Source organism: Anguilla anguilla, chromosome 14, assembly GCF_013347855.1.
Source record: "Anguilla anguilla isolate fAngAng1 chromosome 14, fAngAng1.pri, whole genome shotgun sequence".
Lineage (NCBI taxonomy): Eukaryota > Metazoa > Chordata > Actinopteri > Anguilliformes > Anguillidae > Anguilla > Anguilla anguilla.
Window position 1 is genome coordinate 14,690,261 of NC_049214.1, and position 12,099 is coordinate 14,702,359.

Consider the following 12,099-nt stretch of genomic DNA (forward strand, 5'->3'; position numbering starts at 1 on the left):
ATAACCTGGCTACTTAGTTTCCCCATTTCCCATCACTGAAGTCTTCTCAAATTCTCTATTTCCTGTGATGACCCGATCTGGAGTTAGTTTAGGAAAACCACTGACAGTGCACTTCTTGTTCTGGAGATAGAGACATCTTTGAAACTTAATCGCCAGATGGGAAGTGGAGGGAGGTCAGCAAGGCCTTGACATAATGAGGAAATTAAACGGACTGGAGTTATGGTCAAAATGTGGAGCTCCCTAACAAGGCCAGCAGAAGAACATGGCCATGCAAATGACTGTTACTAACATCCTAGAGGACTAAGCAGGAGGATGTGGGTTGCATTATGCAGCATTGACCATTCCACCAATCTCACTCTGTCTTGTCACATTACAATATTGGTACAATTAATCCCATGCGGTATCTGAGTCAGTATCGCTGTTCGTTTCAATACATGGTGTCACCAAATACCCTGGACCATATTGATGAAAGGCTCTTGTGAAGGACACATCATTATCTCAAAACCCCCTCCCAATCCCTCTATCTGTTCTATGACCTTCCCGAAACCGTCAAGATACGTTTTATCTTTTAAACACATTTTCAGAACCTTTAAGTCTAATAAACTGACATGGAATCCCAAAGCAAGACAACCCTGTTCTATCCGGCTCTTAAGGGATATTTTCTTAATATCCCAGGGATATTCATTCATTTGATTTTACTTCTGATTTTCTTTTTTTTCCAAGGGGGGGAGGGGTGAAGGGGGGCACTGGGGAGCATGGTTCTCCATTGCCTGTGAACACTCCACAAAACATCAGACTGCGACAGGGACACAATTAGAATTTCAAGAACACACGTGGCCAGCTTCTCAATTCACCCGCTCTACCTCTCCCTGCATGTCCAAAACCACAACAAGGAAGCAATTTCTCAACAAACCTCTGTGGAGAGGATTGTTTACAGACTGCAGGCAAGTGACTGTGAATAACTGGGCTAAGCCTCAATTCAGCTTTTCCAAATTATTACTCAGCTAAAGAAATTATACTTGGCAGTTAAAAATACAGTTATGGTGAAATATTGGAGGGGAATAAGTATATCCATTTTTTAATTTTCATGACAAAAATATATTTAATTTAAATAGTAAATGTTAGGGAATGCACAGAAACAGGATGGACACATAGGTTCTTCATTTTTCAAGTGGTGGTTTGGCATGTTCATGCTTATGCTGTTGAATGAATTACCATAAACATTGTAAGTTTTACCCCAGACACTGGTGTCCATATATAAACATGTTGCTGACCCTTGAGGCAACAATGAGGTGAATGACTTGGGCCTCATTTTGTATTTAGTGTTTTCTCATGTGTTTGTGTGTCTCAGTCCAGTGTCACCCAGACTGTCTGATGTGCTCACGGACCCCAGGCCATTGTGACAGCTGCAAGGACCCTCACTCTGTATTGCACCACGGGCACTGTCTCCAGAGCTGTCCACAGGGGTTCTTCCAGAATGGCAGAACGTGTGCAGGTACAGCACATTTCTCTGCTGATTCATTCAGCTAAAGTGGATTCTTCACTAAAATGTAGTCCCCTCTGGAATTGCTCTCACCCTTGATAAAGACGATCTAAAAGTGGACTGAACTGCAATTTAGTTCTACTTGTATTCTTCAATACGTTCTATATTCTACTTTCACAAAATGTCTTTGTACTTGCTGGAAGTACTCAACTAAACGCCAGGAATGGGAAAATAAAACCGAAAAGCTTATTGGCGTAGAGGTGGCGTCTGATGGTAGATTCGGAGACTTTCTGTCCCAACCCAAGTTGGGGTGTAGATCTCAGACTGGCCCTTTTTGTGCCTTTTGTGTGGCGGCACACAGAACTTGCATCCTCTATCAGGCAGGCTTCTTAACTTCTTCATTATTGACCTCATAGTGGAAAGTGGTATCTGTTTTGGTATCAGGTTCTTTGACTTGTTTGTAACCATCTCCTTTTCTTCATTCAATTTATTAAGGATATGCATTATTATTACATCTTTTTATTAATATTATTGTATTGTTGAACAAAATATTTGTCCTTGAACAGTTGTATTTGTATACAATTATAGAATGTTTTAATCTTTAGGGTAGTGCATCCCTGTACATTCATTTATTTTATACTTGTGTAAAACATTTTGTACATCACAGTGTCTCAGAGAGGCAGTTCTACATAAAAAAAACCCCATTGTGGTTATACTCTGCAGTGTTTGTGCATTGGATATCTTAAAAAGAAAGCATGTAAGAAACAATCTGTGGGAGAGAAGTGCTGTGGTTTTGGAACCTGGCAGCCCATTGTTTGTGTCACCTGAAAAAAGCAGCATGTAGAAATATTTCATCATCATAACTTGCATCATAACTCTGACAGGATTATTGGCTGCTGCGCTGCTCTTTCATGGCTCATGTAAACCTTGAGATCTCAAACTGAGAGCTCGCTGTTACACAGCCAGTAATATCATGAGTCACAACAAGGACGGATGCCATCGCTACAATTTTAATGAGTCACCCTTTCTTTTAAGCCGACCTCTTATAAATACCTCATTAAATATTGTACTTTCTTTTGGAAATAATATGTAGCATTGCAACATTGTGACATGGGGGCCGCATTGTAATAAATGTTTTTCTGTAATTAAAAAAGTTTTAGTTCCTTGCTTTTCAGTTATTAACTGATATCAGCTGTACCCCACACTCAAGCCCATAAACCTAACCAGAATCCCAAGTCTACCCACAAATTGATTCTGTTCCTCTGTATATTTGCACAACTTATGTAATAATGTGAAAGTGCATAAACATAACTAAATTGTTTTTTTTTTTTAAATGCATTTGTGTAAGGTGTGATAACATCAGGAGAAAATGGATGCAATCCATTTTAGGCATTTATCAGATGTTTTAGCCAACTTATAGTGTCCGTTAGCCAGTATTGCTACAGGTGTGTTTCAGTGAAACTGGATGTGTACTTCCCAGTCTCTTTAATAGCTTATGCCTCACTGCAGCCTGCAAGGACTCATGCGGCTCCTGCGAGAATGACTTTGAGTGCACTTCCTGCAGCACAAGCCTCCTGATGAGCAACAGACGGTGTGTTTCGGAATGCGAGAGCGGCTTCTTCGTAAATCACACGCAGTGCGCACGTGAGTGATGTCTTCAACCATGCTAATCCTGTCTTTGTAGAAATGGTAAGCCAAAAATGTGTGATGTCGGGGGGAGGTGCATCCCATTACTTTTCACTCCTCACCTCCTTTCCTCCACTCCCCCACTACTACTTGTCTCCTCCTTCGCCGAGAAGAGACGAGAATCCGAGTTTGAAGCTGCTTTGCTCGTCTCCTATTGGGATTGGGACACTGGAGGGACGGAGGACACAAAGATCGGTTACCGGGACACAGAGTAGTGGTGGTAGTGGAATAAAGCAGAATACATTTTTCAGGTATTGGGATGCACCCAGGGATTTGTTTGTGTGAGATTAAGGGCCTGGGATACTGTGAATGCTTCTTCTAGAGTCCCTTTGAAAAAAAAACAGTCTTATGGTGGTCTTATGCTCTTCTGACAACAATCCACCACAGTCCAAACTGTATAAAGTACACCCAGGGTCCTGCAGTAAATAAATAATGGACAGTATTTGAAATGCCCTTGGATAAGTTGCTTCAGAGGGTTGTCCTCTTTGTTCTTTGTTCTCAAGCAACACAGAGCTCTCTTGGTATTCTTTCACTTTATCTCTGTGTGGTGTTATTGCATTTTTTGATGGGTAAGGCAAAGACAGCCATTTAGCTGACTCAGAAAAACAAAGCAGGTGGCCTGGGCTCATTGGAGCCTGTACATGTTTTAAGAGGACTTGTTCGCCAGCATCTGCTCACCAAGTTAGCATTTTTCACTTTGGTGGATAATCTTCAGGGTTTTTGGGACATTTGGGGAGTGGGGGGTTGTCTATGTACAGTGAATGTGGGGGAAATTAGAATTGCTCTTTTGAAGTCGTGGTAAGATGATCTTTTTTCTGTAATTGTGTTTTTGTTTTTTGTTTTGTGATCGTGTAGTTTTGTTCACTACCTTTGTGTTTCTTCAGGTTTCTTGCAATGGTCTCTCATTGTGTGTCTATTATGTATATTTATATATATGTATATACATTTTTGTTTTTATTTATTGTTTTTTTGCTCTGTATGTGTCTGTGAGTGGGTATTTATAGTCAATGTAGTCTCTTTTTCTTTACTTTTTGTCCTATGCAATAAAGGAGACCCAAAAGAGCAAAAATCTAGCTGTTTTGTGTTTGTTTATAGTGATTTTGACCTTAATCAGATAAAGTCATTTACATGACTTCCACAGTCATAGTCAACCCTAATTGGGTTAAAATACAATTTTTATTGTGAATGTAAAGACAGCCTGTGTCTACTGATCTTTGTTCCTGCACTTGTGCTTAATTTAAGTGATTGATTCGCTAAAGAGTCTGCACAGGTTGTTTCCATGGCTAAAATGTATTGCTGACTGAATGGAAATTACAAAAATCTGCAGATGCTTGAGACTTCTGACCTTGCTGATATTTTAAGTAATTTCACAGTCTTAAAAGTCAGAGGAAAATCACACCAGTCTTGCCTCAGTTAGTGCGTGCCCCTGTCATGACACAATTAGTATGAGATGATCACAGACTCATTTGGAGCTGGCTTAATAGTATTTTCCTTGTCTGTATCATTCCAACAAAATCAAACATGTTTAATATTATCATAAATCTTTAATCTTGGCACAAAAGGTTTGTGATGATGATGTGAGTTATAATTCTTCACTGTCAACTTTTTTCTGACATCAGCACACAGACAGTGACACGGCTGTAGTAGTAATGATAGTAGTAGTAGTAGTGATGCTGTTGAGAAACCATATTTTTGGCTGTTTTAGCACAGACAATTGCACACAGAAGTGTGGCGGTGGCCATAACTGTTGCTGCTGCTCCATTGCCTATTTGGTAGTTGCCTACTATCTTCCTCTTTTTCTTCTTTGTGTGAGTTTCTGACAGGAAGAGGAGAGCTGTGAAGAAATCTCCAAAGTGAAGCTCTGTGATTCCCAGCGATCGCAGAAACTTTGCACATCTAGGACTAAAAACCCATCATTTAAGATTGTCGTTAAATGTGGGAGTGTCAGACTTTAGTTGTCTAGAAGTTTTCTAGAGGCCTTATTCTGATGTAATTGAATGACTCATGGTTCATTTCCTTCAGGTTGCCATGACTCCTGCACCACATGTCACGGGCCCAGCCAGAGTGACTGCCTGTCATGTTCTGACCCCTCTCACCTGCTCAAGGATGGACTTTGTACTCCAGAATGTGGCACAGGGTTCTATGCCAGACAAGGCACCTGCCATGGTGAATGTTTAAATAAAGTAGCAGTTATACATGTAGTTCTGTTAATCTAAATGGAAAATAAAACAATTTGAATATGGATTGGTTCTAAATGTGCTATAGCAAACACAGTCCGGTTTTTCTATGAGATAGTTTATGTTACTTCTGTTTCTGTAGCAACAGGATGCTTGGAATTTCATGCAAACATATTTCAGGTTTTTGTCTACTAAAATATTTGCTGACATAACTGTTTTACCTTTAAACATTTTCAGTAAAAATATGGAATGGGTAAAATTGAGAATTCTATTTGTAATCCAGTAAAATGTGAAAACTACTCAAGGATCTGAATACTTTTGCAATACATGAATATGCAATTGTCTCATCTCCGCCAAATACATTTGACATTCCTTTTTTAAACAATGCAGCATAAGTTATCAAAAAAAATAAATAATAATAAATAAAAAATTACCAAAGAGTTGACTCCTTGTACGGAATCACCAAATAAACAATAACCAAAATTCTCCCTATCAAAAAAGGGTTTTCTGAGAGTTAGGCCTTTTATAATGCCCTATAATGAGACAATTAGTATCAGTTGCCCTGATTTGCAAAGAGCCACAGCTTCTACCATACCTCTCTCACAGCTGTCCAACTCTCCCAGGTTACAGAAACACATGAGGTGCTGAAGAGACAGTACACCAGACACATGAGCAGTGAGAGAGAAAGAGCAAAACAAAACCAACAATCAAACTCTCTCTGAGTATATATTCTTTATTCAATCGTGTGTGCAGTGCTTAATATTTCACATAATCACGTAAAATGTGATTATGAAAACATTTGGTTATGTGACTCCAAACATTTGCTTTGTTTTTATTCCTCCAGCTTGTGACAAATCCTGCACGACCTGTTATCCTGACAACCCCAGCTGTGTTAGCTGTCCTCCAGACACTGCTTTGCATGATGGGAAATGTGTATTGCATTGTCCTGAACAGCATTACAAGGATGCTCATGGTAGATGCAGGGGTGAGTCTTTTATCTGTCATTTATACATTATAGTCTATACATCAATATCATACATATCACTGTATCGTTCTGAGTGTGGCATTTCCATAATGGGAATATATTGAATGCAAAGTGTATCATTATGTGTAATCAACATATTTTGCATATACTGCATATAATTTGTCACATATATATGTAGCTAAAGCTGAGGTTGGTAATTGCAATTTTATTTGGATCCTAATTTTGGACATGACCAATTAGCTAATTTTGGAAATATTGTCAACTGAATGTGGGATTTTCCCCCTATTGGATTGAAATCTGATTAGCTGATTGGCTACTCTCAGCTAATTTGCTACTATGCAGCTTGCTCAGCCTGCCATTACACCCTCTGTCCTGGCACAGACACGTTTTACCTGGGACAATGCCTGGACACCTGCAGAGAGGGGTAGTGTTCCATCTAATTAGGATGGCACTCAGCTAAGAACTGCTATGGATAAGCTACAAAAAATCACTCAGTTGTGGGCTCTGACTTGTTTGTAAGTTGCGCCTGCTAAGTGCTATTTGCTGGATTCTCTGTGCTTTAGATCCAACACAAATTCATAAGAATAGCTCTGCCAGAGATCTTATTCTAGTCTTAAAATGTGAATGTGTATGATGTAAATTGCAGTGAACACAATGTCTGTCTTGCTGGTGTGTGTGAGAATGGGATTGGCTGTTTATTGGGGAGAGGTACAGAGCATGTGCTCTGGCTACCCCAGGCTGTCACCCGTCCTGCTATTCCTGCAATGGGCCCCAGCGTTCGGACTGCACATGCTGCCTGAATCCAGAGGGGGTGCTGTCCCCTCACAGCAATGGGGTCATCCACAGTACCTACATCTCTGGGTGCAAGGACCACTTCTACCTGGCCTCAGACAAGTTTTGCAGAGGCAAGTGTCTATGTCTGATATTTCAACCCATTTTCTCCTTTCTTGAACATGCATGACCTTTATTCATGCTGTGAAATATTTAAGTAACTGAATTGTTTTGCTTTGAACAGGGATTTTTTTTCATTGCAATTTTCTGTGCTTGTGTGAAGAATGGGTTAATGCCTATGCTGGCAGTAGGAACAAGGGGAATATAGTTCTGACCACTGAACGGAGAAGTGGCTCGTATAATGTCACATTACCCAAGCGCTCCATGAACATGTTCATCTCTAGCTTTAATTAATTTTGTTTTAACTCCTCGTGAAACCTATAATCATACTCGATGTAAGACTTATCTTATTATCTCAGATTGTGATCACTGTTGTAGAAAGATGGGGCTGCTTTATTAGTATCTTTATTACCATGTTCAGGACGCAGGCATCTGGTATGTCATAATATAGGTCTGCATTTAGTTCATACTGCACATTCTGGAAAGGAAGACATAAGCCTTTAAAGCAAACATAGCCAGTGTGACAGTGTGGCACATCTTTTAACTGTCTCCTTAGATATTTGTCAGTCACACTATTTAGTTGTTTAACAATCTGCCGGCAGCTACATCAATCAAAGAGATGGCCACAAAAATGACAGTCATTGCCATTGACCTTGATTCTTTTGCACTTCTGTCTAGCTGCCGAAGATAAATGCAAATGATTAAAATGAATAATAATTGAATGCATTGTGCACTCATCTATATTCACGGTTATTTCTGCTCTCGAAGAGAACAGTAAATCCCTCACTGTGGTGCTGTGCAGTGAGTGTGGCATTTCTCTCAAACAAATGTGTCTGTATTAGTAAACATGTCACACAAAACCCTGCACAAGATGTTTTGGATGATCAAGGCAGATCCGAGGCAAAGGCATTATCTTAAATTTCCAAAATTAGATGTCACTGTTTTCGCTTGCTGTGGCCTGCTTAGGGATATAAAAAAAATGCTGATGCAAAACAGGTCCTCTTGGTTACATAAATCAATGCCTGTTTATGGAATGGCTCTCTTAATCAACTACAAAAACAAAGATGGCCAGCTTTAGGACTGTTAATATAGGAGGGAGCTGAGTCATGTGAGGTCACAATCATGTGAAGTTGTCTATGGTGGCACACAGGCAGCACTGAGTGCTATATGAGATGGACGTTGCCAGAGACAGGACTTCTTGGCAGGAACTTCCTGTAGGGATCTTACGTGTATACGCATGTTTTTTTTTGACCATACCCATTCCGTAATGGAACAGAAATCCTGTAATTAGCATTGGAATGCATGTTTTCCATACTTAACCTGCTACTGGAGGTCGAGTACTTCAGTGAATGTAGACACTATGTGCAGGCCCTAAGGCCAGCGATGTGTAGCAGAACAATTGGCTGTAATGAAGACGACGATCTACTGCATCCGTCGACACGTCACCACACATAACGGGCCTGTATTCAATCAGCATTTGCCCTTAACTTTGAGCTTTAAATACATGCAAGTGGATATCATCTTCTTCACATTCACTCTGCCATTCGGCTATCTATAGCAGGAATAGTGTTTGTGAGGGGCTGCTGGGTGGCTCATCTGGTTAAGGCACTGTTCTCACTCTAGTGTGTAATTGGTTGTAGCATTCCCCAGGGTTAGGGAGGGAGAGATCCATGACTCTTTGTTCTCCAGTGACCCACACTGGTCATTCGGGTGTCTGAAAGTCTGCCTGTTAAGCTGTATATGAAGTGTCTTCCTCAGACTCATCTCTGTTCAAGCCGGACTTGTCAACTGCTGTGATAATGAGTGACGTCACATGCTTCAGAAGCATGTGCTTCTCTTCGCTCTCCTGTAGCAACAGCAGAGCTTCCATTTATTGAGTGCTGATGAATGATTTGTCAATTTGTCAGAACAAGGAATAAACAAAAAACAAAAAATGTTTGTGAGGAAGGGAATAGCACTGGCTTTTAAGTGAGAATCAATAGCAAAGTTACAGTTAAAATGTGAAGAGTCCACAGTAAAGGTGGGCCTGCATCAAATAATAAAGTCTTTCACTAGTCCCAAGATAATCTGTTTGGATGAAATTGCTTTTCATACACTTAGCCTGTTTATGCTATTTTCATAAACGTGTTATTGCACAGGTGAGGTTATAAATGTACATAAATGGATATGGGTTTTTTCACTGTGCAGTATTGGATTAAAAATATAAAACAAAGAAACTGAATTTGTTTGTCAGCCTCTTTCCAATAATAGAACACAGGCAGACTCTAGAGGTATGTACTGTGATATGCCTCCAGCACCCAGGAGGAGAAGGGAATTGAATTACTGAAATGGATAGCCATTTCTGTTCACTGACAACTTAAGCTGCAAGAACAGACAAATAAACAGAAGACTGCAAAGCACCATCTGTGTTGCCAAAAGGAGCCTCTCCTCACATTGCTGTGTTGACAGGGCCCTCCAAAGGAGTCCCCCTGTTTCTGTTTGCCCAGTGGTGCTCTGAATTTATCCTGGAGTGAGCAATCTGGGCACATAACATCCCTTTCAGATTTTCAGGTGGGATAGTGAAGTGAAAGAGCTCGCTAATCCTGGCCTGGTGGGGTAATTTTTTAATGATTGGAAAATTTTCCTTTATTGCGAACTTTGAAATTCTCAAATCTCAACTGTAAGCCTGTCCCATTACTACAACATTGTCAATATAGGATTATGGAATCAACTACCACTTCTGTCTACTTTGCAGTCCATCAGTTGAGATGCACACTTTAGAACTGTATATCATGCACAGTTAGTACAGGCATCCCTTCCAGACTGCAGGCATCCATTTGACCAGAGTAGTAGTCAGTATTGACTGTGGAGATGGGACTGCCTTGCCAAATGCAACCCTCCCTGTCTGGGAAAGGTTACGGCCAAAGAGCCATCAGTGAGGGCTCTTTATCTCTCCTGCAGAGTGTCACACTTCCTGTTTGCAGTGCACAGGGAGCAGCTCCATGAACTGCACCTCCTGCCCCTCCCTAAGCATCCTTCACCGGGGACAGTGCCTCCACAGGTGTCCCCAGGGATACTACAGACAGGCCAATTTCTGCAATGGTGAGAGCATAATAATACGTATACTAACTGGTGTACTAACTGGGTACTGGTTACATCCTCCCCCATGTCCAGAGAAACCAAATTACTGCAGATTTTTATGAGTAGAATAAATGTGGAATGGGCATGGAGCTAGAATTCTGTAGCTATATGTATGTCAAATGACTCCGTTTTAAATGTTGCTGCTGTGCAGATATGTGAGATGATCTGGAGATTCACTAGGGACATGTAAACGACATACTACAAAAGACTTTGACAGAAAACCCTTTGCAGGTGGTGTTTATTTGCAATACTTTGGCTCATTTGCATGTATTCTACAAGAGCTCAGTAAAGATGTTCCAGGGGCGATTCTCAGATGAGTCAGGAGGCAGTGGTTGATATGCTTTAAACGAAATGTCAGCAATTCACCAGATGTTCAACCTGTAATATAATCCATTTATTTTAAGCAAAGCTGGTCATTTCAGAGGCTCCTGGCTACTTTTATATGGGAACTCAACCTCAATTTTATGCTTGGATTTTCAGAACTAATTTGATCAGTTAAATATTTAAAGGCTTTAGTTTGTAATTCATTGGCCAGACTTTAATTTTCAAACTGCCTGTGTTTTAACTCCATATGTGATTGTGCTGCAGTGGCGTCTGCTGTTCAAAGCCCTGCCCCCTCCCTCTTCTCTCCACTCCTTAAGAATGTCATCCATCCTGTAAGGAGTGCTCAGGACCTTCGGAAGTGGACTGTTCAGCCTGTCTGCCTCACTCCAGTCTCTATGAAGGCCAGTGCCAGACCAGCTGCCTTGAGGGACAGTACCCAAATACTGAAGGGCACTGCACTGGTAAGTAGCTCTCATACAGATGCCAGCTCAGTAGCTCCAAATTCCTGATGGTAGCTAGGAAATTAAATTTGATTAAAAGTCGGTAAAATGGTTATTTGTTGATTTGTAGTTCCCATCTCACTGATACAATATTCATGGAGTATAGCACTGTGAATGAACTCATATATGAATTTACAGTACGTACTGAATATCCCCGCCAATGTTGGGAACCTTTGGATGAACATTTCACCTGCAAGCATTCCCCAGAGTGTTACAGCACATATTCAAACTCTTGTTTTATATGGGTTCATGCAAGTTTATACTTTTGTTGGAATATACTGTACATGTAATTGTATATTGTGTGCACCTCTGTGTTATGTGTGAATGAATCAGTCCCAATAGAGGAACTGAAAATGAACATAATCGCACTCATAAAAAACAAAAGCCTGAAGCTCAACGATCACATTTGGGTCTTCTTCTACATGTGAGCGGAATCATAATAAGCCTTAACTTCAAAGACAGGATTCCAGATGAGAGGGGATGAGGAGGCCTCCCGCTTCAAATGAATCTGATAAGGCACTGAAAATCATTAGACCACTCCTGGGGAACAACACAGAACAGTGAGCGGGAACGAGCATGCAAGCGCAAGGTTAATCCCGATTGTTGATAGTCATTTGACTTTACTTGGATCCTTTTATTCATCGTCCAGTTGTGTAAATACGAAATTTAATTTATGTAACTTTAACATTACCTGGCAGCCCCGCAGAATATAATTGGCCATAAAGGCACACTCAGGAATCAAGGGTTTTACAGAGCAGGGCTCTCTCCCCTTCATCACACAACAGCGAATAAACAACTGCAGTCTGCCTACACCAGGTACATAAGCAGTGCAGTCCCCTGGCACTACGAGTATGCAGAGTGAAAAGACACAGTTGCTGGCTGTGTGTGTTTCAGAAGTGTGCACTAGGACAATGATATAGGATACTGTGTGAG

At 40.7% G+C, this 12,099-nt stretch overlaps 1 protein-coding gene across 5 annotated transcripts in view; it reads left to right on the forward strand.

Moving 5' to 3' along the window:
• Window positions 1–12,099, forward strand: part of LOC118212173 (extracellular matrix protein FRAS1-like) — an 81,389-nt gene that overhangs the window by 31,826 nt on the left and 37,464 nt on the right. For 4 of the 5 annotated variants that reach the window (XR_004762181.1, XM_035389816.1, XM_035389818.1 and 1 more), the window contains exons 12-18: window positions 1,352–1,495; window positions 2,993–3,127; window positions 5,192–5,335; window positions 6,191–6,331; window positions 7,069–7,236; window positions 10,163–10,303; window positions 10,984–11,127. Coding sequence is in view for 4 of the 5 variants with exons in the window: in XM_035389816.1 (XP_035245707.1) it covers window positions 1,352–1,495; window positions 2,993–3,127; window positions 5,192–5,335; window positions 6,191–6,331; window positions 7,069–7,236; window positions 10,163–10,303; window positions 10,984–11,127 (1,017 nt within the window). In the remaining variant the exon portion in view is untranslated. Of the gene's footprint in view, window positions 1–1,351; window positions 1,496–2,992; window positions 3,128–5,191; window positions 5,336–6,190; window positions 6,332–7,068; window positions 7,237–10,162; window positions 10,304–10,983; window positions 11,128–12,099 lie in introns of those variants that run through there. The other variant, XM_035389819.1, reaches the window with a different exon arrangement.